The sequence below is a fragment of the Macaca fascicularis genome, chromosome 15 (assembly GCF_037993035.2).
Source record: "Macaca fascicularis isolate 582-1 chromosome 15, T2T-MFA8v1.1".
NCBI classification, from domain to species: Eukaryota; Metazoa; Chordata; class Mammalia; order Primates; family Cercopithecidae; genus Macaca; species Macaca fascicularis.
Genome location: NC_088389.1, coordinates 65623941 through 65651430, shown reverse-complemented (window position 1 = coordinate 65651430; position 27490 = coordinate 65623941). Strand labels below are relative to the sequence as shown.

At 53.5% G+C, this 27490-nt stretch overlaps 1 protein-coding gene across 1 annotated transcript; it reads right to left on the bottom strand.

Moving 5' to 3' along the window:
• Positions 1–9218: 9218 nt before the first annotated feature.
• On the bottom strand, positions 9219–15603 carry AQP3 (aquaporin 3 (Gill blood group)). Its single transcript, XM_005581518.4, has 6 exons — positions 15432–15603; positions 11814–11940; positions 11363–11500; positions 10896–11014; positions 10344–10561; positions 9219–10253 (listed from the first exon to the last, which is right to left on the bottom strand). Exons 1-6 carry the CDS (start codon positions 15537–15539, stop codon positions 10085–10087), a joined length of 879 nt encoding a protein of 292 aa, XP_005581575.1. The 5' UTR covers positions 15540–15603; the 3' UTR covers positions 9219–10084.
• Positions 15604–27490: the final 11887 nt, after the last annotated feature.

Here is a 27490-nt window from a genome sequence, read left to right as displayed (position 1 = left end):
GGAGGTCGGGAGTGGAAGCTCACACCTGTAATCCCAGCACTTTGGGAGGCCAAGGTTGGCAGATCACCTGAAGTCAGGAGTTCGAGACCAGCCTGGTCAACATGGTGAAACCCCATCTCTACTAAAAATACAAAAAAATCAGACAGATATGGTGGCAGGCAGCACCTGTAATCCCAGTTACTCGGGAGGCTGAGGCAGGAGAATCACTTGAACCCAGGAGGCAGAGGCTGCAGGGAGCCACTGAGATCGCACCACTGCACTCCAGCCTGGGCAATAAGAGTGAAACTCCATTTAAAAAAAAAAAAAGTGCGTGGTCAGGCGAGGTGGTTCATGCCTATAATCCCAGCATTTTGGGAGGCCAAGGCAGAAGGCTCACTTCAAGAGTTAGTGACCCGTCTGAGTAACATAGCAGAACACCGTATCTACAAAAAGTAAAAAAAATAAATAAATTAGCTCAGTGTGGTGGTACACATCTGTAGTCCCAGCTACTCTAGGGGCTGAGGTGGGAGGATCATTTGACCCCAGGAGGTTGAGGTTGCAGTGAACTGGGATCACACCACTGCACTCCAGCCTGGGAACAGATGGAACCCCGTCTCTAAAAAATAAAAATAAATTTAAAAAACTAAAAAAAGATGCTTAAATGTTTTTTGTTTTGTTTTGTTTGAGACGGAGCCTCACTCTGTCACTCAGGCTGGAGTACAGTGGCATGATCTCAGCTCACTGCAACCTCCTCCTCCCAGGTTCAAGAGATTCTCTTGCCTCAGTCTCCCAAGTAGCTGGGACTGCAGGTGCATGCCACCATGCCCGGCTAATTTTTGCTTTCTAGTAGAGACAGGGTCTCACCATGTTGGCCAGGCTGGTCTTGAACTCCTGGCCTCAGGTGATCCACCCACCTTGGCCTCCCAAAGTGCTGAATTACAAGCATGAACCACCACACCCGGTCAATAAATGTTTGATGAAATAATAAAGAAATACATGAGTCAGGTGCTGTGGCTCACGCCTATAATTCCAGCACTTTGGAAGGCTGAGGTGGGAGGATTGCTTGAAGCTAGGAGTTCGAGACCAGCCTGAGGAATATGGGAAGAAAGACCTCATTTCTACAAAAAAATTTGAAAAATTAGCCAGGCATGATGGTGCGTAGCTGTGGTGCCAGCTACTCAGAAGGCTGAGGTGAGAGGATCACTGATGGAGACGGAGGCTGCCGTGAGCCGCATTCGTGCCACTGCACTCTAGCCTGGGTGACAGAGCAAGACCTTATCTCAAAAAAAAAAAAAAAAAAGATCAATAATAAAATAAGGGCCAGGCATGGTAGCTCACGCCTGTAATGCCAGCACTTTGGGAGGCCAAGATGGGCAGGTTTCTTGAGGTCAGGAGTTCAAGACCAGCCTGGCCAACATGGTGAAACCCCGTCTCTACTAAAAGTACAAAACAAAATTAGCTGGGTGTGGTGGCAGGCGCCTGTAGTCCCAGCTACTCGGGGGCTGAGGTGAGAGAATCTCTTGAACTCAGGAGGCGGAGGTTGCAGTGAGCCAAGATCATGCCATTGCACTCCAGCCTGGGCAACAGAGCAAGACTCTGTCTCAAAATAAATGAATAATAATAATATTAAAATAAACAAGCTCTCTAGCAGAAAGGCCGGGAGATACTCTTTTCCACATGAGACTCTTCCAGGAGCCCTTCTGCAGATGTCTGCTGGCCTCCTCAACCCTGTGCCCCTCAAGGGATCCCCTACAGGTCCTCCTCTTTCCTAGCAGGAGTCTAAATCCCTGGGACAGCACAAAGCATTGTCACTTTCTGTTCAGCCCCTGGCAGTTGGACCCATTGAGGCTTCTCTCTGCAGTCAGGTGTCTCTGGGCTTAGAAGCTGTACCCTGAGACTGGGGACCCAGGCCTGGACAGGCCACTGCCTTACCCAGTAGCTTTGTGCAAGTCACCTGTATTTGAGACTCAGCTTCCTGCTCTGCAGAACTGCAGTAAGGGTGTGGATCTATTGACTTCAGAGGGTAAGATGGCCCTGACTCTCCTGCTGCCTGCGCTTCTAAACTGTGAGACAGTGGCTGCTCTACCAGTTGGAAATCAGGAGTTTTAGTCTATCCTGCTGTTTGCTTATTCAGCAATTACTTGTCAGCAGCTATGGTGTGTGCCTGCCCAGGCACTCGGACTCAGCCACAGTCTACAAACCTCCTGCTTCCCGACCACTTGCTCTGAAAATCTGGGTTGTGATCTCAAAACCTAAAGATTTCCCAACCCCATATCCTGACCTCCGTGTCTCGTTTGGAGTATCGCGACCCCCGACCCCATACCCCCAGTCCTGTGCCCACCTCCACACACACTGCCGCTCTGTCCGACTCAGTACATCGATGTGTGGCTTCTGGCCCCCACAGGTAGGAGTGTGGGTGAGTGTGTATTGGAGTGCGAGTGCCCCTGTGAGTGTAAGGCTGTGTGATGTAAGGATGTGGAGTGTGGGTGTGTATCTGAGTGTGTTTGCGCATGTGAGTGTGTAATGAGTGACAGTTGCTGTCAGGGCTTGTCTGACTGCAGTTGGATCAAGTGTGGAGTGAGTGTGCCGTGTGTGGGGGTGTGGATGAGCCAGTGTGGGTGTGCATGATTTTGTGTGAGGATGTGCAAAGCCCCAGTCCCTCATCAGTCAAAGAAGACACACCCTCACATGCATGTGGGCACATATACATTCCAAGGGTCGAAGGTGGCTAAGCTGTAAGCCCATCTTCTGATAAGGGAAGACTTTGTCCACAGGCCAGCGATCACTCTCCCCTCCCCACTCCGACATGGAAGTGGGGATCCCGCAGCTAAAGGTCGCCTCTGTCAGGAACGAGCACCCTGAGACTGGGGTCCACAGTCCACCTCCCACCTCAAGCCAGGCCGCCACCTCCTCTCTCTCGGCTGCTTTCCAGCCCAGCCCTGGCAGTGACCCTGGACTGAGAGGCGAAGGACGGGGTGGTGGCCAGACATTCCAGGTGCCTCCCCGGCTGTGGGGGGCATTTCCATGGAGATGAGCAGCCGACCATATGAAGATGATTATCAGGGCTCCCAGGGTCCCTTCCCCCAGCCTCTCCCAGACAGACCTCTTTAGCACTAAGCCCTGCCAGGAAGTGTGACAAGAACCCACTGCTCCTCACAGGAGCTTCTGAAAAAGGCAGAGACCACAAAGCCATGGGAGTGTCCCCAAAACAGCTTCCCTGACGCAAGAGACCAAAGAAGTTGGCCAAGGCAATTAGAGCTGGTTTAAGGCTTTATCCCCAGAGATCTCTAGAAGCAGGGGACAGAGCCACCCATTCCTTCTTCACACATTGTATTTCACTCTGACCTGGAGGTATGATCAAGGCAATAGAGGGTGGGGGCCCCTAGAGGAGTCAGGGTGGCTAGTTTGCAGCCCACTCATCACCCCACCCCACTGACAATCTCACATCCCTAAGACGTGCCGGTTAGTGTCCCCTAGACTTCCTGTGCTTTGGCCATACACAGGGCTGGAAAGGGGCACCGATCCTTTTCTGGCTCCCAAAGCTGCTGGGACTCTCAGTGTGTTGATGAGAGATGGAAGAGGTTCCCAGAGTCACTGCAGTTGTCCTGGTTTCTGCCCTGTTCTTGAGGAGCTAAAGTGGGATGTCAATGAGACCTCAGAAAGAACTTCCTGATAGGAGGCTGTGAAACAAGATTATTAAACACAGATTGGGTTTTTGCTTGTGCCCTCAACCTTCTGGGACTGACTCCTGGCTATGATTCCACATACAACACCCTCTGAACCTGAACCCCTGTTTCATCACCATCACCACTCTCAACCCCTGCCATATCGCCTGAGCCCCATGAGGGGATGGGATGCCCAGCTCTCCCTTTCTCAGGAGCCTGAATTTTCTGGAGAAGGCCCAGGGTGGGAAAGAGACTCTGGCTTCCATCTCCCCTAAGCCCAGGCTGCCTGGGGAAAGCTGACTCCACGGAAGCTGGAGGGACTGGGGCTTGACTCCCAGGCTGACTAAGGCCCCACAGAAGTTCCAAGCTCCCGGAACTACAGCAGATGGCCTTGGGGAGTCAGGCGTCACTTCCAAGCCTGTCTTCATGCTGTCCTTCCCCACAGTACACACGGAGCTCAGGAGGAGTCATCGTTACCATCATTATAGCCTCCACTTCAAAAGCCCTTACTGCCACATCTGGCATTGTTCTGATGCATGCGTTAATCCACTTACCCCACCTTGCACAACCTAACGAGGCAGGTACTATTACTATCCCCATTTCACAGAGGAAGAAACTAACGTGCAGAGAGGTGACATCAGTCAGGGATGCCGCAGGAACAGATGGTGCCCTCTGAGGTTTCACTGAAGAGAGCCTGAGGAGGGACTATTTACAGAGGTGGCGGTAGAGTCAAGGGGACCAACCAGGGACGGCTTGGGGACTAACCAACAGCAGCCATTCCCCTTCAGCCAGAAGAGGCAAGGGGAGAGCAGTGTTCTGGAATGCAGGAAAAACAAGAGCCCTGGAAAAGGCATGAATACTCTGACCGTTATCCCCCCACCTTCCCTGTCCTCTGGTTTCCTAGCCGTGTCTCCCTTTTGCCAAACCCAGCTCGAAGCCTGAGGGCAAGAATGCACCGGGAATGCCGCCCATAGAGATGAGCCTTCTGAGACACAGAGCAGGATAGAGACTGGATCTGGGGCAGATGGAGACTCCCACCCACCCAAGATCCTGTGGCTGGGAAAGGCTCATTTGGAACCCAGGTAATCTGCATTCAGAGCACTACTCCCTGAGACGCTGCAAAATGCTATCTGGGGAAGGGGTTGAGAAGACTGGGGTCTAGTGCAGGCTCTGCTGCACTGCTCTGTGACTCTAGATGAGACTCTAGTTTTGCCTTTACACAAAGAGGAGGTGGTCTCTCCTGGCACCCTCCACAGCCTAGGTTCCCAGACCAGACACAGCCTCTGTGTTTCCACTGCCACCCCCTCCCTTACCTCAGACAAACCTGGCACCAAAGGCCAAAGCCCGGGGCATGGAGATGCTGAGTCCCTGAGGAGCCCATCCCCAGCTGCAGGGCAGACACACCCATTCCCCTGTCCCCGTCAGACTTGGAGGTTCTACCCAGGAAGCCTCCTTCCAGTCTCCCTGGCAGTCCCAGTGTCTCCATCTCCATATCTCCTTTCTTTGTACTACCACATTCCCAGGGCCCATAGCTCAGGGGTCCTACCCGCAAGACAGGCCTCCTCCTCCCAGCCAGAAGGTGGGGGGCCCTGCTTAGGGCAGCAACCTCACAAACCATTCCTCCTAGGCTGCCTTTGGCCCCTGGGGTCTCTGTACTGGGTGGAGTAGTCCCTCTTCTCCGCTTCCCACCCCACCCAACTCCACCCCACCCACGTTTCCCCAAACCTAGAGGTGCCCCACCTAGGTTTTCAGAAAAACAAAATCAAGAGGAAAGAGGAAGGAGGGAGCTCATTACCAGGAATTAAGGAGGAGGCCTGCCCTAGGGGAACACAAGTTGGACTGGGCTGGCAGGAAGAGATACACACTGAGTACACAGAGGTGTACTTAAAATACACTGAGAGAGGGGCTCAGAGGAACATGTGGAGATGTGGTCCGAGGGTCACAGTCCAGGATGTTCACTCAGAGGTACACAAAGAAAGACCCAGACACAAGGCCTGGCGCGGTGGTTCATGCCTGTAATCCCAGCACTTTGGGTGGCCAAGACAGGTGGATCACCTGTCAGGAGTTCAAGACCAGCCTGGGCAACACGGTGAAAACCCATCTTGACTAAAAATACAAAAGTTAGCCGGGCATGGTGGCACGCGCCTGTAATCCCAACTACTTGGGAGGCTGAGGCAGGAGAATTGCTTCAATCCAGGAGGCAGAGGTTGCAGTGAGCCAAGATCACACCATTTCACTCCAGCCTGGATGACAAAAGCGAAACTCCATCTCAAAAAATAAAAATAGGCTGGGCGCGGTGGCTCAAGCCTGTAATCCCAGCACTTTGGGAGGCCGAGACGGGTGGATCACGAGGTCAGGAGATCGAGACCATCCTGGCTAACACGGTGAAACCCCGTCTCTACTAAAAAATACAAAAAACTAGCCGGGCGAGGTGGCGGGCGCCTGTAGTCCCAGCTACTCGGGAGGCTGAGGCAGGAGAATGGCGTGAACCCGGGAGGCGGAGCTTGCAGTGAGCTGAGATCTGGCCACAGCACTCCAGCCTGGGTGACAGAGTGAGACTCCGTCTCAAAAATAAATAAATAAATAAATAAAAATAAAAATAATAATAATAAAAAAAGAAAGACCCAGATACAAAGAGTCAGGCAGTGAGAAAGACTTGAAAAGAGACAGAGGCATGGTCTACCAGAGGTTTGGACCCACAGAGACATAACCAGATACATTGAAAGAAAGGCACAACCAGAAACACGGAGAAGTGCACACTTCCCTGTGTGCACACACACACCGAGGCAGGCACACTAAGAAACAGGAACCAAGCTCAAGTTTCACAGAGACTGATTTTAACCCAAGCAGATCCAAATTTTAAGGAAACATGAGCTTCTCCAAAGTGGGCCATGGAGATGGCTCAGCACAGGAAGAAGGGACAGAGGTGAGGTGGGGGATGTGATTCACCCTCCATGTCCTCCCCAGAAAATGGATTACATGGAATGGGAGGAGATACCTTCCTTTTTTTTTTTTCTTTTCCCGAGACAGAGTCTTGCTCTGTCGCCCAGGCTAGAGCGCAGTGGTGCGATCTCGGCTCACTGCAAGCTCCACCTCCCGGGTTCACGCCATTCTCCTACCTCAGCCTCCCCAGTAGCTGGAACTATAGGCGCCTGCTGCCACGCCCGGCTAATTTTTTGTATTTTTAGTGGAGACGGGATTTCACCATGTTAGCCAGGATGGTCTTGATCTCCTGACCTCGTGATCCGCCCGCCTCAGCCTCCCAAAGTGCTGGAATTACAGGCATGAGCCACCGTGCCCAGCCGGGAGAAGATACCTTCCTAAAGGAGATGAGGAGTTGTCTTGCTAGAACTTTGTGACAGCCAGAACTGCTGGTGGAAGGTACACCTGGAGGTGGGGAGCTTCCCTCCTACCCCTGGAGGGGTCACACAGCTGCTGCATGGCTCATGTCCCTATCAGCCCCTGCCCTGACCCACTGCTCCTGGTCCATGCTCTCGCATGGCCTGACCCTCCAGGCAACATGTTTCCTTGGCTGTGGTCGCATGCTTCTTTGCCCTGCATCCTGTGTGTGAGCCCCTCTTGTCTCCCCTCCATCTCTCCCAAGAGCTTTCTGAAGTCAGGACACAGCACGCCATCGCCCTCATACTTCCTCCCTCCCCTTTCTCAGGAAATTCAGAATCCATGGAAGGAATCTGAGGAGGAAGAGGATATTGAATTCAATGACCTTTAAAAAAAACAGCCTTTAGCATCCTCCCTCCACTGCCTTCCCACCCCCATCTCTGGTTCTGCAGGAAAAATCAGGAGGTGACATTTATTGAGGATTTACCATCTGCTGGTCACTGTGTTAGGTCTTTTCCATGAATCATCTTCCATTATTTCCTCCTCTCAGTATCTCCCAATTCACAGATAAGGGAGGTTCAGGAAAAGAACATGACTACCCCAAGGTCACCCAGCTAGAGAGAGAATCCTAGCTGGGCCAGGAACCCAGGTTTGCCTACCCATTAATTACTGCACCAAAAGTGCTGCCACCACCCTCTGGGCTGACTGGTCAGGGTCAGCAGCAGGATTTGAGAGCAAGGGGTGACAGAAGGACATGGGGCATGCTGGGAAGGACAGCAAGGTGAGGGCAGCCCAGGTGGGACTGGTGTGGCTGGAATGACCCTCTGCAGCCGTATTCCCCTCCCAAGGTTTGCCCTTCCTCCCCCCAGGGCCTGGGAAGGGGACACTCCCTCTGGCTCAGGTCCCTCCCACATTCTGGACATGCCTCTTGGGAGCTGGGGACAAAGAAGGGATAGAAACCTAAAATGGAGTTGCCTTCTCCTGCCCTCACCTCCCCAGGCGGATTCTTGGCTGTGTGACCCTGTGTTTGCCACCCACCCTCTCTGGGCCATGGTCTCATCTGTGAAGGCTGGAGAGCAAAAGCTGGCTTAGCTTCTAAAAACCACAATTCTCCTGCCACACACAGGGATCCTCTGGCTCCCACGGGGTTTGCTCAGAGTAGGGATTGGGTAGGGGATACCTTCCCTTGTATTTCATGACGTTTCCCTTGATGAAACTTGAGGAGGGTGTGGGAAGGAAGAAGCAAATGAGAAAAGCTTCCTGTTCTCAGGTGTGCTGAGCCCATTGCTTTTCTGGGCAAGTCAGAGTGCCAGAGTCAATCGTCCCACCCCCTGCCTTACTGGGCACAGAGGTACCTCTGTAGAAATGAAATGACTGAAGAAATGAAGCGGAAGGGGAAATGAGCATGAACCAGCTGCGGGTCTCGGCACCTAAGACAGCTGACTAGAAGATGCTGGAAGAGTGAGGCAGAGCAGGGATGGCTTCCCAGAGGAAGAGGTGTTAAAGCAGATCATTAATGAGCAAAGATGTGAGTTGGGACTTTGGAGCAAAGTCTGAAGGCACAAAAATGTAGAAACACAAAGTAGGCTGAGGCAGATGGAGCCGTGTGAGAGGAGTAGGGTCAAGAGTTGGGTCCTGGAGGTCCTGAACGCCAGATGGAGGGTTGTGGGTGGTCTCCAGATGGGCCCTTTCAGCAGGGGTTTTGAAGAGATCCCTCTGGTTGCTTTGTGGACTGACTGGGGCAGGCCTGGAGGCAGGGATGCTGCCAAGGGGGCTGTGGCCAAGGTCTGGGTGGAGGTTATGGAGCCTGAACAGCTGCAGGTTGTGGAGGACAATACAGGTTCCAGTCTGATGGGTCTCCTCCAGCAACAGGGAACTCGCCACCTCCTGGGCAGCAGTTCTCCCTTTTGGGCAGCTCTGCAGCAAGATCTTCCCTGCATGGGGCTCAAGCCTTTTCCGGGATGATGTGTGGGTACAGGAATTGGGAAGAAGATTCCATTCATTATGCTGGGGTACCCATGAGGATGGAAGCTTGGGGGAAAGTTTGGGACCACTGAGTTCAAACTGAGAGGCTTGGCGAAGAGGCTCTCTAACCTCTCTGTATGACCCCCAGGGCAACCTGACCACATCAGACACTCAGCCGGGCACCCTGGCTCACTGTGGGCATGCTGAAGCTCCTTAACTGGCCCCAGAAAAGCAGCAGAGCAAGCAGAAAGAGATTTGCACAACTGGAGGTTTTAGGCACACATTTTATTTATTTTTTTTAATATAAAAGATAAAAGAGTACATTGTTGAGTGGAGGATTAAAGGAGCGACGACCCTTTCTAGAGTGGGGTCTCCCAACCCCGATCCCTAAGACTGTAACATCTGCTACATACATTCAAAACAAAACAAAACAAAAGCAAACATGAAACTTATGACCTGGACTTCACCCCACCCTTCATGCCTGCGTTATGACAGAAACACGTCCCATTTCTCCTACTTATGTATGTACATAAGTGCTCCAAACCTGAGCTGTGGCTGCCTCCTCCCAGCCCTTCCCACATCCATCCTACCTCCCAAAAGCCTGTAGAAGCCCCCACTTAGAAAAGAAGGCAGACACACACACACACAGAAACACATCTATCTGCAGCTCCTCCATGTGGAGCCCCTGAAACACACACACCCTGGCACTTTCCTCTCCTCGTGCACAGATGGACAGGCTGCCTTCCCCCATCTCTGGGCTCCCCCAACAGCCAGAATCCCTTCCGACTGGTCCCTTGCCCTGAATATCTGGGAAACCACACACACACACACATACACACACAAGCACACACACGCACACACACACATACCTGCTGCCCATTCTCTTCCCTTGGGAGACAAAAGGATGTATTTACCCAAATTCCAGTTCCACCCCAGCTTAGGGGCAGTGGCCTAAGGTGCTATTTGGGCAAGGTCCAGTGAACTCCTGAAGGGGCTGTCTCGTGGGGTGAGAGTGGATAAGGAGCTCCTTAGCCTGGAAGGGTAGATCCTGAAGGGGGCTTCTTGGGAGTGGCCCTTGGACAGTCAGTGGATGCTCAAGGCCAGCGCCATGGAGTGGGGAGATGGCCACTGCCCACTCAGATCTGCTCCTTGTGCTTCACATGGGCCAGCTTCACATTCTCTTGCTCAGTGGAGGGTGGAGGCTGCTCCAGGTGGCAGCCGATCATCAGCTGGTACACGAAGACACCCGCAATGGAGCCCAGGAGTGGGGACACGATGGGCACCCACCACCAATGCCGGCCGGTCCTGGGGGGAACAGACACTCATGGTCAGGGACGTGGGGGGCGGGGCAGAGGAGAGGCAGGCTGGGGTGAGCTACGTGGGAACTGTACTCACGTGAAGACTTTAGAGCCCCAGCCCGCGAGCGCTGTAAAAAGGCGGGGTCCAAAGTCCCGGGCAGGGTTGACAGCATAGCCGGAGTTGAAGCCCATGGAGGTGCCGATGACCAGGACCACCAGGCCCACGGTGAAGGCCTCCAGGCCTCGGGGGACAGGGTTGTTGTAGGGGTCAACAATGGCCAGCACACACACAATGAGGGAGGCTGTGCCTATGAACTGGGGAGTGGGGAGAACAGGGTGAGCAGCAGCTCCCTCCCTTTCTCTGATCCCTCCTTCCGTCCCCTACCTTCCCTCTAGCTCCTAGACTCCTGTCAGTGCCTGCCCATGCTTTCCTCCTGAAAGCAATGGTGCTAGAATGTCTGCGTGCACAAGAACCCGCTGGAGAGCCGCATGTTTTAAAAGTACCTGCCACCATGTTCTGATGCGGGTTACCCCACAGATTTGAGAAATCCTGCTACAGTCAAGGAGTCCTGTCCCCGAGCCAGCCCATGAGCTACCAAGGCAACTTGGTCCCCTCCCTGCGTTCCCCTCACATGTCCCCAGCCCATACCTGGTCAAAGAAGCCATTGATCATATCCAAGTGTCCAGAGGGGTAGGTAGCAAAGATGCCAGCTGTGCCATTGGGGCCCGAAACAAAAAGCTGGTTGTCGGCAAAGCCCCAGATTGCATCTGGTGACAGATTAGACCCAGAGTGAGCTGGGGGAGAGGCCTGAGCCCAGCCTTCCCTCTCAGGTGTGCCCTCCCCACCCTCCCACTGGTTATGGGTAAGTAGCAATACTGCTGTATTGCACCAGGCAGAGGGGATGACATGGGGTGGGGTGGAGGGCCTGAGACTCTTATTGCCCAACTTGTTTCTTTCCCCTCGTGCCCCCAACCTTGGCCCTGTGTGTGAATGAGTGAGTCATGAGCCCGGGGCCTGGGCAGGCCCTAGCCGTCTGTCATCAAAAGGCCTGGTGCCAGCTGGTCCTGAACAGAGGGAGGCGGGTAGTGGAGGAGGACAGGGTGGGGAATGCTTACCATAATACAACCCAAAAACGATTCCAGCACCCAAGAAGGCTCCCAGCGTCTGTGCCAGGGTATAGACGGGCAGCTTGATCCAGGGCTCACGAGCCAGGAAGCACATGGCAAAGGTCACGGCAGGGTTCAGGTGGGCCCCTGGGCAGAGGGGACATGGGACCTATTAGCTGCAGCCTGCCACAGTCAGGAGGCTAGGGTCCCCTGAGAAGAGGTGCAGAGAGGGGTTTCTTGCACAGGATGGTGGTTGGTCTATGTAGCAGGCCAGATGATAATCTCTGATTCCAAGGTGAGAGTCGAAGGTTCTAAGTGTCAAGTGTCAAGTGTCTTCTCCACCCTCCTTTCCCGGGGGCCAAAGCAGAGGCCACAACCATGACCTGCCCTTAGGAATGCCAGGACACCTAGTGGGAATGCTATTGAGGGTCAAGGGCTGGGGGCAGGGTTAAGGCCTTACCAGAGACCTGGCCAGCAATGAGGATGCCCAGAGTGACAGCAAAGCCAAAGGCCAGGTTGATGGTGAGGAAACCACCATGGGTGCCCCGGCTGAGCACAACCTGGGCCACGGAGCCACAGCCAAACATCTGTCAGGAAGAACAAGGCAGGGAGGCTGAGGACCAGCAACTCTCACTCCAGAAGGAAGGGGTGAAGCCAGCAACCTGCCCACCCGCCACCACTGGGAGGACTAGAGGCCCTTCCTGGAACCCAACCCGAACCCCTTCTGCTGCAATTGCACCCTCCAGAAAAAGGACACATGCCTTCCCACCCCCACTATCCCAACCCTAATATAAGAGGGCCCTATGGAAAGCGCTGGAAGCAGGGTCTGTGACTGGGATCCTAGAAGATGACTGAACCATCTTCACTGATTTTCCTTGAATTTCAGCAGTAGGTTTAGGGGAACAGCTTTCACCTTAGCACAAGTTTATCCGCAGCCCTTCAGGCCTGGACCGTAAAGGTGGGAAGCCTCTCACTCATCCCCCAGCTGCCCCAAAGAAAATCTCATGTGGGCCAGGTGCAGTGGCTCACACCTATAATCCCAGCACTTTGATAGTTTGAGGTGGGAGGATCACCTGAGGTCAGGAGTTTCAGACCAGCCTGGCCAACATAGCGAAACCCCATCTCTACTGAAAATACAAAAATTAGCTAGGCGTGGTGGTGGACGCCTGTAATCCCAGCTACTCAGGAGGCTGAGGCAGGAGAATCACTTGAACATGGGAGGCAGATGTTGCAGTGAGCCAAGATTGTGCCACTGCACTCCAGCCTGGGCGACAGAGTGGGACTCCATCTCAAAAAAAAAAAAAAAAATGTTAAAAAGAAAAGAAAAGCTCATGTGGTGGTGGTAGTGTTGGCAATGGGGGACACAAATAAATAGGGAGGAGACCAGAAGTGAGATTGAATCCACTTCTCCTGAGTCCAGGATGTCAGAGCCCCAGCCCTCACCGTGTCCCCCTTCCTTTACCTGTCCCTGTCCCAGCGCCTCCTCTCTCCACCCATGACCTCTCTGCTCTCAGGGGTCCAGATTCCCCACTCAGATTTGGAGGTCCTACAGAGAGGGATCTGAGTGGCTCCTCTTACTATCCCCAGCCTGGGACCCAGGGCAGTAGAAATGGGGAGATCAGTTCTAAACTTTCTGCCAAAAATGGGGGAACTAAAAAAGACTAAGAGCCCTGGTGTTCTACAAATATAGAACGTACTGGAGCCAGCGGTGGTGGCTCACACCTGTAATCCCAGCACTTTGGAGGCTGAGATAGGAGGATCTTGAACCCAGGAGTTTGAGACCAGCCTGGGCAACATAGTGAGATCCTGTCTCTATTTTAAAAAGAACGTACTATGTCTATTCCCCTTGTTCAAGCCTGAAAATACTTCCACAGCAGCTGTAAAGAATTGTTGCCCCGAGCCCCCTGAGTGTCCCTCAAAGCTGCTCAAATGCCTTCCCCTGGTCTCCTCTCCCACCTGCCTATAACTAAACATTTTATGCTCACAGAGCAGGCAGTTTCCAGGACCTGTGCTACGGGCCCTGTTTATTCTGATGGGTCAGTGCCTGTTCTGGATGGTTAAGCATTTTGATTATCATCCCAGAAAGACCAAGAGATAATGGAGAAGCCAGCGGCAATGACATGGGGCAAAGGTGTGCAGGCAGGTGAGAGCAAAGATCAGAGATTGCAGGTGTATATGTGAAGAGGGGTAGTGGGAGACAGGCACGTGAGGGTCTGAGGCGTCCTGCCCCTGCTTGGGAGGCCCTGGCCGCAGCTCCTTGCCTGCCAAAGGCTCAGACCTGGCTCCATCCCAGGAGGCCTTGGAGGGAGGAGCTGTCAGAGCCAGTTCCACCACCTTGGGGCTAATCTTCCTCTTCCTCCCCCACCCCCTGCCCTGAGTTCTCAGCCAGCACTGCCCCCTGCCCTAGCACCAGGTATCTCAGAGAAAGTGGCTTTCCTCACCCCAAAGCCAACCCTGATTCTGCCACTGCAGGCCTAGGCTCCCAACACACAGGTATGCAGGCAGGCATTCATCCATTACACAGGGACCCCCAGGCCTGCCCCTCCAGTTCATGCAGTCCTTGAGGTTCTGCTTCTCACTGATATCCAATACCTCACATCCATCTGAGCCTGCAAGCCTTCCCCCACAAATTTAACGCCCTTCTTTTGTGGTCTGGGATAAGCCTGATGATCCTGGGGCTCAGTGGGAGGACTAACGGCTCCTTTGTGAGAGAGTGAACTGAGACTTGGGAGGGAATGAGGAGGCCCCTCTAGGAAAATAGAAGACATCGTCCTCCCCTGGCCTGGCTGCTCTAAAACAGGTGGCTGGACTCAGGACTCAGATAGGAGTGGGGGCTCTGAGGCAGGAGGGTGACAAAAGCCACCTCCTATTGCCTTCTTGGCACACAAGAGAGGGGCCAGGGCTGGCTGATAGGACCACTAATCTTATGGAAGGCTGTGGATAAAATGCCCCCTGTGGCTTCCCCACTTCCTATTCTTGGAAGCCAGAAGTGGGTCAGCCCTCCTCTGCCCATGGATCCTGCTCCTCTACCATTTGGGGATCCCTACCCCTTAGTTAAGCTTCCTAGTCCACAGTGGGCCAGCTGGTCTGTACTACCTAGGGCTGGGGCAGGAACGGAGTAACCCACCCACTGCAATGTAGCAACTGAACCCAGAGGAAAACAGGTGTAACCACATGAGGGGCTGAAAATCAGACAGAAACTGGGACAGGAAATAGGACCATAACTGGTGGGTCTGCCAGACCTAAGAAGTGCAAACAGAGTTACCCAGAACAAAACCAGGGTGAAACTGGTATAACCAAGGAGTAACTAGGACTGAGGAGTAACCCAGACAGGGAAATATCTAACTCAGAGAACCCACGTTGTAACCAAGAGACCAGGGAATAACCAGAACGCTTGTCCTCTTCTGCAGAGACGCTGACAGCATCTGTCTGGATAACAGAGGGCCTGGGAGTCGCTCCGCACCAGGAGAGCAACTTTAGACGCGCGTCCTCTGTGTTTGGACCTAGCTTCCTCCCACCCTCCTACCATCAGAATCTGCCTCCCTTCCCACTGCGCTGTTTGCAGCCCATGTGGCCTGCGCCCTCTGCCCCCACTCGTGCAACTGTCCTCACTCACTGCAACTTTTGGACTTTTTGAGGCTTAATTATTCATTAGAGGCCAGACACCCACGACCCAAATAACCTAATAATGGCTCATTTGCCTCCGCTCCTTCCCCTGCCTCTGGGAGCTGGGATTCCGGGAAACTGGAGGGCTGTGGGAGGCAGGGGAAGTGGCTGGCGGTCCCAGACTGCTTCCCCCAGCCTGTGGGCTGAGTCACTTGTGGGAGGTAAACGATCGGCACTGTCACTGGGGAGTAACAGCTGTCATTCTGGAGAGTCGGAGCTGTCAGAGATGGGGTTAGAACCGTGGGGGAGAGGACTTTGGAAGTCAGCTTGATCCGCCGGGGTTAAGCGTGGGGGTCAGAGCTGGGGAGGTGCGTCCAGGCCACTTTGGAAAACACAGTCCCTTCGGGGAAGTGAGCGTTTGGGGAGTGCAAGGGCTGGAGAGAGAAAGGTTTTCCCCGCTCCCTCCACTCACCACGAGGATGAGGGTCCCCAGGCATTCGGCCAGCGCCTGGCGGAGCAGCCGGTGGCGGATGTGGAGCATCTCCCCGCAGCGGGACATCAACTCCTTCTGTCGACCCATGGCGGGGCAGGCGGCGGCGCTGTCGGGCGGGCAGGCGTAGCGGGAGGCGGCGGGCGCAGCGAGCAGCGGCCTCCAGCGCTGGTGGCTCCCTTTATAGGAGCGCGGGAGACACGGGCCCCGCCCGCCCTGCAGCCCCGCCCTGCAGTCCCGGAGCGCGAAGGAGCGGGCCCCCCCTCGCCCCCGCCCCACCTCGGTGGGAGGCTGGTGCAGACGCCGGGTGGGCGGAGCTGGAGAGGAAGGTGGCGTGGGGAGGCGGGCATGGAGTGTGAGGAGCTTTGAGGGAGGGGTGGCCTTCAAAGGGCACTTAGGGGAGGGGGCGTCATGGGGGCTGAGAGGCTTAGGCAGATCTGAGAGCCAATGGTGGGAGTATAGGCAGGGTTCAGGGCCATGGCTGGGGAGGATGCAGCTGTCATAGAGACCACCTGGACCCTGTGATCACCTCACTTCCTTGGAGGCGGAAGGAGACCTGTCAGAAAGAAACTGGCCTCATCTCTCCAGGATGACTGGACCCAACAGGTCCTTAATTCGGGGCAGGAGGGAGGAGGCTGCGAGCCCCAAGTGAGAAGAAACACTGTCTCTTCTGTCAGGACAGATAGGCACGGACCCTTCAAGTGGACAGCTTGTGTCAGGAGGGCAGCAGTCCAGACCCAGGTGGGCACACAGACACACGTGCTGAGTTCATGGGCCCTTCTCCTTGTGCTGTGAGCAGGTCGTGTGTCGCATGTCCTGGCCAGCTATGTCCACAGCTGTGTCTACACATGATGGATGTCCTGTGTGCCTAATTGTATGGCTGGGCATTCCTCGTGGCTGTGCACATGCCTGTTGAACATGGCTAGGTGACCTGAGCTTGTCACACGTGTACCTGCGTGCATTGCTCACATGGCTCCAGAGGCTGAGCTGCAGTTGCCCCGACATGCCACATGCCACATGTTTGCCAGCAGGCTGAGTCCCAGCTGTTTTTAACCCTCTCCTCTCCCATCTGACTTACCCCCAGCCAAGGAAAAGGCTGTCTCTCTCTTGTCTCTCTCTTTTTTTTTTTTTTTTTAGACAGAGACTCTCCGTTGCCTAGGTGGAGTGCAATGGTGTGATCTTGGCTCACTGCAACCTCCACCTCCCAGGTTCAAATGATTCTCCTGCCTCAACCTCCTGAGTAACTGGGATTACAGGCGCATGCCACCATGCCCAGCTAATTTTTGTTTTTTTAATGGAGACAGGGTTTCATCATGTTGACCAGGCTGGTTTTGAACTCCTGACCACAAGTTATCCACCCGCCTCAGCCTCCCACAGTGCTGGGATTACAGGCATGAGCCACTGCGGGCAGCAAGTCCGTCTCTTTAAGCAAACTTAATTGTGGGGGAGTCAGCCTCATCTGATGGGGATCATGGGACAACCTTGTGCTCTCTCTCTCTCTCTTTAAAGAGTAGGGTCTTGGCCAGGCACGGTGGCTCATCGCCTGTAATCCCAGCACTTTGGGAGGCCGAGATGGGCGGATCACGAGGACAGGAGATCGAGACCATCCTGGCTAACATTGTGAAACCCCGTCTCTCCCATCCTGGCTAACACGGTGAAACCCCATCTCTACTAAAAAATTCAAAAAACTAGCTGGGCAAGGTGGTGGGCGCCTGTAGTCCCAGCTACTCAGGAGGCTGAGGCAGGAGAATGGCGTAAACCCGGGAGGTGGAGCTTGCAGTGAGCTGAGATCCGGCCACTGCACCCCAGCCTGGGCGACAGAGCAAGACTCCGTCTCAAAAAAAAAAAAAAAGAAACCCCGTCTCTCCTAAAAAAAAAATACAAAAAACTAGCCGGGCGAGGTGGCGGGCGCCTGTAGTCCCAGCTACTTGGGAGGAAGAGGCAGGAGAATGGCGTAAACCCAGGAGGCAGAGCTTGCAGTGAGCCGAGATCTGGCCACCGCACTCCAGTCTGGGTGACAGAACAAGACTCCGTCTCAAAAAAAAAAAAAAAAAAAAGAGTAGGGTCTTGCTCCATCACCCAGGCTGTGGTGCAATCACAGCTCACTGTAGCCTCGAACTCCTGGACTCAAGCGATCCTCCCACCTCAGCCTCCAGAATGGATGGGACTATAGGGACTATGTGCCACCATGACACTTAGCTAATTTTTAAAAATCTGTTGTAAAAACAAGGTCTTGCTATGTTGCTCAGGTTAGTCTCAAACTCCTGGCTTTAAGTGATCCTGTCACCTCAGCCTCCCAAAGTGCAACCTTACCCTCTATGCTGCTTTTAATAACAAGGAAACATCTGGTGGCCTGGGAGCAAACAACATGCACTTATGCCAAGCTTCTATGGCGGCATTGCCAGAGGAGATCAAAGAAATCATTTTCCAGAGGGACTTAATCCAGGTGGGCTAATTACCCTGAGGACTTGTCCCTTGAGGGATGAATGTGAGAAATAAGGGCCCCCGGCTGGGCGTGGTGGCTCACACCTATAATCCCAGCACTTTGGGAGGCTGAGGTGGGCGGATCACCTGAGGTCAGGAGTTCAAGACCAGACTGATATATATGGCGAAACCCCGTCTCTACTAAAAATACCAAAAATTAGCCCGGCGTTATGGCGGGTGCCTGTAATCTCAGCTGCTTGGGAGGCTGAGGCAGGAGAATCACTTAAACCCAGAAGATGGAGGTTGCAATGACCTGAGATCGTGCCATTGCACTCCAGCCTGGGCAACAAGAGCCAAACTCCGTCTCAAGAAAAAGAAAGAAATAAGGGCTCCCACGGTCCAATGAGAAGTGAGCAGGGCTAGTGCAGAGGTTCTTCTCCTAGGGGGGCCAAAAGAGAGAAGGGTTAGCCCTGTCGTCCTTGATCAGAAAGGTGATCAGCACCAAGAAAGCCCCAGGGGCCATTGGAACCTACAGTCAAACTGTGTTAGGTGACGGGACCATTGACATTTCAGGACAGACAGGCATGGACCCTTCAAGTGGACAGGTTGTCAGGAGAGGTAGCAGAAGAAGCTAAACAAGCTCTTAAAAACATGGATTGATGACTCACTCCAGCCTCTACCTCATGGGATCAAGCAATCCTCCTACCTCAGCTTCTCAAATAGCTGGAACTACAGGCATGCATCACCATGCCTGTAATTTTTGTATTTTTTGTAGAGAAGGGGTTTCGCCATGTTGGTCAGGCTGGTGTGGAACTCCTGAGCTCAAGCAATTTGCCCACCTTGGCCTCCCAGAGCGCTAGGATTGTAGGATTATGAGTATTGCTAAACCCATCTCTTTGGGCATGAACCACCTCTGCCACATGCCTGTAATCCCAGCTACTCAGGAGGCTGAGACAGGAGGATCACTTGAATCCAGGAGGCAGAGTTCGCTCCACCTGGGTTCGAGCAATTCTCCTGCTTCAGCTTCCCGAGTAGCTGGGATTACAGGCATGTACCACCATGCCCGGCCATTTTTTTTTTTTTTTTTTTTTTTTTTGAGACGGAGTCTCGCTCTGTCACCCAGGCTGGAGTGCAGTGGCGTGATCTCAGCTCACTGCAGGCTCCGCCTCCTGGGTTCATGCCGTTCTCCTGCCTCAGCCTCCCGAGTAACTGGGACTATAGGAGCCCGCCACCATGCCCGGCTAATTTTTTGTATTTTTAGTAGAGACGGGGTGTCACCGTGTTAGCCAGGGTAGTCTCGATCTCCTGACCTTGTGATCCACCTGCCTCAGCCTCCCAAAGTGCTGGGATTACAGGCGTGAGCCACCATGCCCGGCTTTTTCTTTTCTTTTTTTTTTTTTTAGTAGAGACAGGGTTTCACCATGTTGACCAGGCTGGTCTCGAACTCCTGACCTCAGGTGATCCACCCGTCTTGGCCTCCCAAAGTGCTGGGATTATAGGCATGAGCCACCGTGCCCAGCCTAGATAGGCATGTTAAAAAAGAAAAGAAAACAAAAGAAATAAGGGCTCCCAGTCCCAGAGGTAGTTCATGCCCAAAGAGATGGGTTTAGCAATACACATAAAGTAGATTCACTGGCCGGGCGCGGTGGCTCACGCCTGTAATCCCAGCACTTTGGGAGGCCGAGGCAGGCGGATCACAAGGTCAGGAGATCGAGACCATCCTGGCTAACACGGTGAAACCCCGTCTCTACTAAAAATACAAAAAATTAGCCGGGCGCGGTGGCGGCGCCTGTAGTCCCAGCTACTTGGGAGGCTGAGGCAGGAGAATGGCGGGAACCCGGGAGGCGGAGCTTGCAGTGAGTTGAGATCTGGCCACTGCACTCCAGCCTGGGTGACAGAGCAAGACTCCATCTCAAAAAAAAAAAAAAAAAAAAAGTAGATTCACATACATGCAGGCACTTGTGCATACACACACACACACACACACCCCGTGGTTTGCAGTCACACACTTGCCTATAGACACTGAGCTCTGCTCCCATGTTCAGGGATCCCATTCACATGAGAGCCTCGCCATGGGCTCACACATATATAGAACCCCCACATGAGGACTCTAATGACCCTTGACCCAGAAAGATGCACCCCACCCTCCAGGCCTCTATAGGCTGGGAGGCCCCATGGTGAATCAGGGAGCCATCACTGAGTACCTGCCCGCTGGCCCCACTGCCAGCCTGTGACTCAAGACAGAACCATAGACTCCTGGTGCAAGGGCCCAGATCACAGGCTATGGGAGTGGTAGAGCACCCCTGCCATGTTGCCCCCTTTTCCTCCCACCCTATAATATGCATCCAGCCCATCCCTGCCTCAAGTGAAGCTGCAAAGGCAGCACAGGGCAGAAACTGGCAAGGTACTCCTCAACACTGAAAAAAAATGGGGAACTCCAGCCCACAACACCCCATCCTCATCCTATCCCATCCTGGGCTTGCTGGCATCCAAATCTAGCCTGGGAACCAAAGCAGGGGAGAAAAACAGGGGCAGTTCTTCCACCAGCAGACACTACACACACTTCTATTTTTTATATGTTTTCCTCTTCCCTTATAAAAGCAACCTGGAGCCCGGGCGCAGTGGCTCACGCCTATAATCCCAGCTCTTTGGGAGGCTGAGGCAGGAGGATCACGAGGTCAGGAGATCAAGACCATCCTGGCTAACAAGGTGAAATCCTATCTCTACTAAAAATACAAAAGAAAAAATTAGCCAGGTGCAGTGGCGGGCGCTTGTAGCTGAGGCAAGAGAATGGCATGAATCCGGGAGGCGGAGCTTGCAGTGAGCCGTGATCACACCACTGCACTCTGGCCTGGGTGACAGAGCCGGGCATGGTGGCTTATGCCTGTAATCCCAGCACTTTGGGAGGCCGAGCCAGGCAGATCATTTTAGGTCAGGAGTTCAAGACCAGCCTGGCCAACATGGTAAAACCCTGTCTCCAGTAAAAATACAAAAATTAGGCTGGGTGCAGTGGCTTGCTCCTGTAATCCCAGCACTTTGGGAGGCCAATGCAGATGGATCACCTGAGGTCAGGAGTCCAAGACCAGCCTGGCCAACATGGACAAATCCCATCTCTACTAAAAATATAAAAATTAGCCAGGCTTGGTGGTCCATACCTGTAGTCCCAGCTACTCAGGAAGCTGAGGCAGGAGAATCGCTTGAACCCGGGAGGTGGAGCGTGCAGTGAGTCGAGATCATGCCATTGCACTCCAGCCTGGGCGACAAGAGTGAAATTCTATCCCCCACCTCCCCCCAAAAAATTAGGCAGGCATGGTGGCAGGCACCCGTAATCCCAGCTACTTGGGAGGCTGAGGCAGGAGAATCACTTGAGCCCGGCAGGCAGAGATTGCAGCGAGCAGAGATCGCACCACTGCACTCCAGCCTGGGCAACAGAGATAGACTCCATCTCAAAAAGCAAACAAATAAACAAACAAACAAAAAAGCAACCTGCACAGACATCTGTCTGCATTCAACTCACATAGGTTTTCTTGTGGGCTGCACCAGAAAGTAGCTAGTTACACACACAACTGTGGATTTGTCTGTCTTATTCACGTTGGGCAGCATTTATTTACACATATGCAGCTACATGTACTCACCCATGTATGCATGCATGTATGTGTCTATCTACAATCCTGGACTGCAGCTCACCATAGAGCATCTTTGCAACCCCCTCCAGTCAATGCAGCTACATGCCAAGGCACATGGCTTAGCTAGTGGAACGAGGGCTGGGTCTCAATGCCCTTGTTCCCCACCCCCTCCATTAGGGCCCAACCTTCAGGACCATGACTCCGTGAACTCCCACCAAACTCATTCATGTCCATACCTCATGTGTACACACATGTTCATACATATACACACACATACACATTGGAGTGGCTAGAGTCGGAGCTGAAAAGACATGGGTAGATCTTCTTGCTTCTTAGTGGATGTGAGAGGACTCTGACTGGAGGAAGGGGAAGGATGCAGTACTTTCCATGGGCCCCTTATTCCTGTCAGCCCTCCTTGGGTCACCTGGGACAGAAAGGGGACAGGATCTGAGGATGCCTGTGCAGAAGCACCAGGCTGGCCTGACTGTGGGGGGCAGAAGCCCACTGCTCCATTGTGCGACCCCGGAAGCAGCATTCCCATTGTAGTCAATGTGGTTGGTGCCCCCTAGAGCCAAAGGTGGAAGAAAGCATGGCTCCACAGAGAAGAGATTGAGCTTGGTGAGGCCCCAGCCCTCTGAGTCACAGCTTGCCCAGGGTCCTCGTGGCTTCCGCTTGTGCTTTGGGAAGGAGAGCCAGGGCTGAGTGCAGGCTGGGAGCCAGCCCTCCTGGGTGCTCTGGGAAGAGGCAGATGAGGAGGTTCCCCCTCCTCCCAGGGTATCTTGAGCAAGGCCTGTGTCTCACCTGGGTGGGAGGGCTGAGCCAGGGAAGGGGCCTGAACAGCCCCATCCACCACGTGGGAGGCCATGACTTCTTTAAGGTCAGAGCTGGAGGAGTGGGTTCCCAGGCAAGGGAAGGGCTAAGGATGCAAGTCCCAGCCTGCTGAACCAGAGGGGCTGGCTGGGGCCCTTTTAAGGGGTGGGACTGCCACGCCTTTCATATCCTGACCCCAAACTCTTTCTGCTTGAATGGGAGTAGCCCGAACCAGTAAAGAAAGAGACCTAGGCCTTCCTTGTTGTTAGTGAGTCAGAGGTGGGGTTGGAGACATAGAAAGCTACTCACTCTAGAGTACCCCTAAACCCCTAATCTCTTCCAGAGCATCGGAGTGGGGTGGGGGAGGGGCAGAGGAAAGCAGACATTCAGACATGTTCTAGTTTAGGAAGCACTTCCTCCCACTTTGCAAAACAACTCCCAGAAATGGTTGTATTTTCCCCATTTCACAGATGACAAAACTGACAAGTCACCTGCTGAGGTCACTCAGCTACTGAGTGCTGATCCGAGATTCAAACCCCATGGGGATGGGGAGGACAGGTAAAGAGGGCAGAAAGACCAGGGAGCCACAGGTCTGAGGCACAGGGAGAGCAGGCAGCCCAGGCACAGAACCCCATTGAGTCCCTCCATGCTTGACCCCGCTTTCCAGAGTGTGCCCCAACTCTTAGGCCACTGTTGAACACTGTTCCTGCTTCTAGGCTTGAAGTGTGGGAAGCTGGCTGTGGACTGGAATCAGAAGCGGACAGCAGAGATGAATCGCCCCATTATGAGTGTCCCCAGACTCCTCCTCCTCCCCCAGCACAGCTGCCCCCATCTTTAGATGCGTGGCCTGGGGGAGAGCCCGGGAACACAAAATCCCCCAGCCTTGGGCACCTTCAACCGGATGTCCAGCTGGGCCTTGAGAAAAACCAACCTTTGACCCATATCCTGGGGACTCTGGGTTCACAGCCTGGTGTCCCTGACCTGCCCTCAGCAGCCTTTGAGGGCTTAGGACAGCAGAGGGTCATGTTGAGACAGCAGAGTGATAGGATAGAGGCTTAGATGTAGGTGGAGTGTAGATGGAGGAAGGGTGCAGAGTCCTAGGGACTAGGCTGAGGGGGACAAGACTCTCTTGCACACCCAGAATCTGAGCTCCAGGCTTGGCTTGGCCACTGAACAGTAAGGTCACCTAGATGACCTTACTGAGGTCATCTTCCCCCACCCCCACAGAGTCTCTCTCAGTGTCTTCATCTGTCACCTGGAGGTTTCAGTTGAAGGGGGCCCCCACCTCCCGGTGGGGCCTTTGTAAGAATCAAAGAAGATTGTATATGTTTCAGGCTTCGAAAACTGTACTACACAGTCAATAAAGAAAGAAAGGGTTGTGTCAAAATCCATCCCTTTAATCATAGCCACATTTCCTCACGTGTGAATATCCGTGTACATCCACACACATTTAGCTGTGTGTGTGCCTGCATGTGTCCATGAGGGCTCATGTGTGCATCTCCTTTCGTGCCCCTGTCTGGGCCAGGCTGTGGGTCTGGATCCCGTGTTTATAAAAACCAGAGATAGGAGATGGGCATCTGTTGAGAGGTTTAGAGATAAACTGCTGGACATTTGGGCCTGCCCCATGCCAGCCTCAGGGGGAAGGGAGTTAGTAATATGGAGCTGACACAGACCAGTCATCACTGTGACAGGCCTAGGGGGTCCGGAGGGCTCTGGTTCACACCTCAGGATGCCTGGAGCCTCTGATTTCCCATCTCCATCCTCACTGGCAGGAAAGCTTCTGGAAGCAGGAGAGGGTTGCTTAAGAGGATGAGGGGTCAGGACCAGAGATGGAGGAGGAAAAGAAAGCTCACAGGTGGCTGGGCACAGTGGCTCATGCAGGCAATCCCAGCACTTTGGGAGGCCGAGGCAGGCAGATCACGAGGTCAAGAGATCAAGATGATTCTGGCCAACATGGTGAAACCCCTTCTCTACTAAAAAAAAAAAAAAAAAAAAAAAAAATAGCTGGGCATGGTGGCACACGCCTGTAGTCCCAGCTACTCAGGAAGCTGAGGCAGGAGAATCGCTTGAACCTGGAAGGCAGAGGCTGCAGTGAGCCGAGATTGCACCATTGCACTCCACCCAGACAACAGAGCTAGACTCCGTCTCAAAAAAAAAAAAAAAAAAAAAGTAAAAGAAAAAAGAAATTTCAGCCGGGCGTGGTGGCTCATACCTGTGATTCCAGCACTTTGGGAGGCCAAGGTGGGAGGATCACCTGAGGTTGGGAGTTCAAGACCAGCCTCACCAACATGGAGAAACCCCGTCTCTACTAAAAATACAAAATTAGCTGGGTGTGGTGGCACACGCCTGTGTTCCCAGCTACTCAGGAGGCTGAGGCTGGAGAGTCACTTGAATCCGGGAGGTGGAGGTTGCAATGAACTGAGATTGCGCCACTGCATTCTAGCCTGGGCAACAATAGCAAAACTCCGTCTCAAAAAACAAAAAAAAAAAAACAAACAAACAAAAAAAAGAAACAAAGAAAAGGAAAGAAAAAGAAAAAATAATAAAAGAAAAGAAACAAAGAAACAAAGCTCACAGGCTTCCTAGGTGGCCTAAACTGGGGCCCAGCATTAGCCTGGCCCCTGCAGCCAGGAAGGGAGTATGGAGCATCCTTTGGGCTGGGACAATCAGAGGGCTTACTAGAGGAAGAAACATTTGGCTGGGGATTTTATGGAGGGTTTTCCAGGTGAGAGACTGCAGGGCCAGACTCTAGCAGGGCTGACTGCCTGCTTAGGCAGGACAAGATCAGCAGCAAGGACGCTAGGAAAGGACCCAGGTAGTGTGGGAAGGGCCTTGGGTTCCATACTGATGGCCAGAAGCTTACCCAGGGCCAAGAGGTATTTGAACTTAGATATTCGTTAAGCCCTGAGGCTCTAAGGAAGCCGTTATAGGGACTGCTGCAGTTGGAGGTCGGGAGAAGGAAGCAGATAAGGCAGAGCCTTGGCCCCACCTCCTGCTTCAACCCAAACATCTTAACCATTTTACATGAGAGCTCTTTTTTTTTTTGAGACTGAGTTTCGCTCTTGTTGCCCAGGCTGGAATACAATGGTGTGATCTCAGCTCACTGCAACCTCCACCTCCCAGGTTTTCAAGTGACTCTCCTTTTCTTTTCTTTTTTTTTTTTTTTTTTTTTTTTTGAGGCGGAGTCTCGCTCTGTCGCCCAGGCTGGAGCGCAGTGGCCAGATCTCAGCTCACTGCAAGCTCCGCCTCCCGGGTTCCTGCCATTCTCCTGCCTCAGCCTCCCGAGTAGCTGGGACTACAGGCGCCCGCCACCTCGCCCGGCTAGTTTTTTGTATTTTTTTAGTAGAGACGGGGTTTCACCGTGTTAGGATGGTCTCGATCTCCTGGCCTCTTGATCCGCCCGTCTCGGCCTCCCAAAGTGCTGGGATTACAGGCTTGAGCCACCGCGCCCGGCCCTGACTCTCCTTTTCAAGGTGATTCTCCTGCCTCAGACTCCCGAGTAGCTGGGATTACAGGCACGCGCCACCACACCCAGCCAATTTTGTATTTTTAGTAGAGACGGGGTTTCACCATGTTGGTCAGGCTGGTCTCAAACTCCTGACCTCAGGTGATCCACCCGCTGTGGCCTCCCAAAGTGCTGGAATTACAGGTGTGAGCCACCGCACCCAGCCTTACATCAGGATTCTGAACGAAAGATTACAATTGACAAATGTGACACCACTAAGAACAGTGAATAATGGCAGCCCTGAAGGTTTTAAGCAGGGAAGTGACATGGTCTCTATATACCATTTAGAAGGACCCCTCCAACTGCTAAGTGGAAGACGGGTTGGAAGAGAGAGACAGAGGCTGAAGGCCTGGCAGGAGGCCATGGAGGAGGAAGCCAGGCCAGATGGTCAGCAATGGCTATGGGGAGGGAGAAGGGTTTAGGAGGCAGAGTGAGGAGGGCAACTTGGCAAGCAGCTGAAGAAGTTGAAGGGGGCAGAACTGGGTGGACAGGAACCTCCGGTGGGGACTGAGAGACCAGTAGGACGATGGTTCTTCAAAAGGCCTGTGGTCTAAGGGCAGGGGGTGCGGGTGGGTGGTGGGGAGGAGGTGGCAGAAGGAGGGTATGCATTTGGCAATGCATTAGGTGACGGTTGTGCATGAGCCCCAGTACACTCTACCCTCTAGCCAGCCCAGTCTGGTGGCTAATTATAGGGGAGCCACTAGCAACCCACCCCAGGCGAGAGGAATAAGGGGAAGAATCCAGGGGAGGGAACAGGCTGCAGCAGGAGATTCCAAAGTCAGACTTCAAGAATGACTTCCTGGCCGGGCGCGGTGGCTCAAGCCTGTAATCCCAGCACTTTGGGAGGCCGAGATGGGTGGATCACGAGGTCAGGAGATCGAGACCATCCTGGCTAACACGGTGAAACACGTCTCTACTAAAAATACAAAAAACTAGCCGGGAGAGGTGGCGGGCGCCTGTAGTCCCAGCTACTCGGGAGGCTGGAGGCAGGAGAATGGCGTGAACCCAGAAGGCGGAGCTTGCAATGAGCTGAGATCCAGCCACTGCACTCCAGCCTGGGGGACAGAGCAAGACTCCGTCTCAAAAAAAAAAAAAAAAAAAAAAGAATGACTTCCTGGTCTCGAGACTGGAGGTCAGTGAGAACTAGGCTCCAGAGAGACCCCATAGGTTGGGAGATGGAGGTGGGGGCATTGTGGAGGGAGACTGGGGAAAGGCCAGGATGCCGTAATTATCTTTTTCCTTTTTTTTTGAGATGGAGTCTTGTTCTGTCACCCAGGCTGGAGTGCAGTGGCACAGTCTTGACTCACTGCAACCTCTGCCTCCCAGGTTCAAGCGATTATCCTGCCTCAGCCTCCTGAGTAGCTGGGATTACAGGCACGTGCCACCACGCCCAGCTACTTTTTATACTTTTAGTAGAGACGCGTTTCACCATATTGCCCAGGCTGGTCTCAAACTCCTGACCTCGTGACCCGCCCGCCTTGGCCTCCCAAAGTGCTGGGATTACAGGTGTGAGCCACCGTGCCTGGCCATAACTACCTTTTTCACCCAAACTGTTGGTCATCAAGTGGAACTGGGACTCAGTCTCAGTGCTTCCTTGTCCCTTCAGACAGGGTTCAACCTTAGCCTCTTCAGTGCTTAGGAGACCCAAGCCCTGTCCTGTGTTGGTTTCCAATCTG

What these genes read in the sequence shown, in the direction of transcription:
- AQP3 (XM_005581518.4), bottom strand. Translation starts at nt 15,539, where the DNA reads ATGGGTCGACAGAAGGAGTTGATGTCCCGCTGCGGGGAGATGCTCCAC. An exon ending in TGGGGACCCTCATCCTCGTG is followed by an intron (nt 11,941 to 15,431) that starts GTGAGTGGAGGG and finishes TCTTCCTGACAG; the next exon opens with ATGTTTGGCTGTGGCTCCGT. An exon ending in CATTGCTGGCCAGGTCTCTG is followed by an intron (nt 11,501 to 11,813) that starts GTAAGGCCTTAA and finishes CCCTCTGCCCAG; the next exon opens with GGGCCCACCTGAACCCTGCC.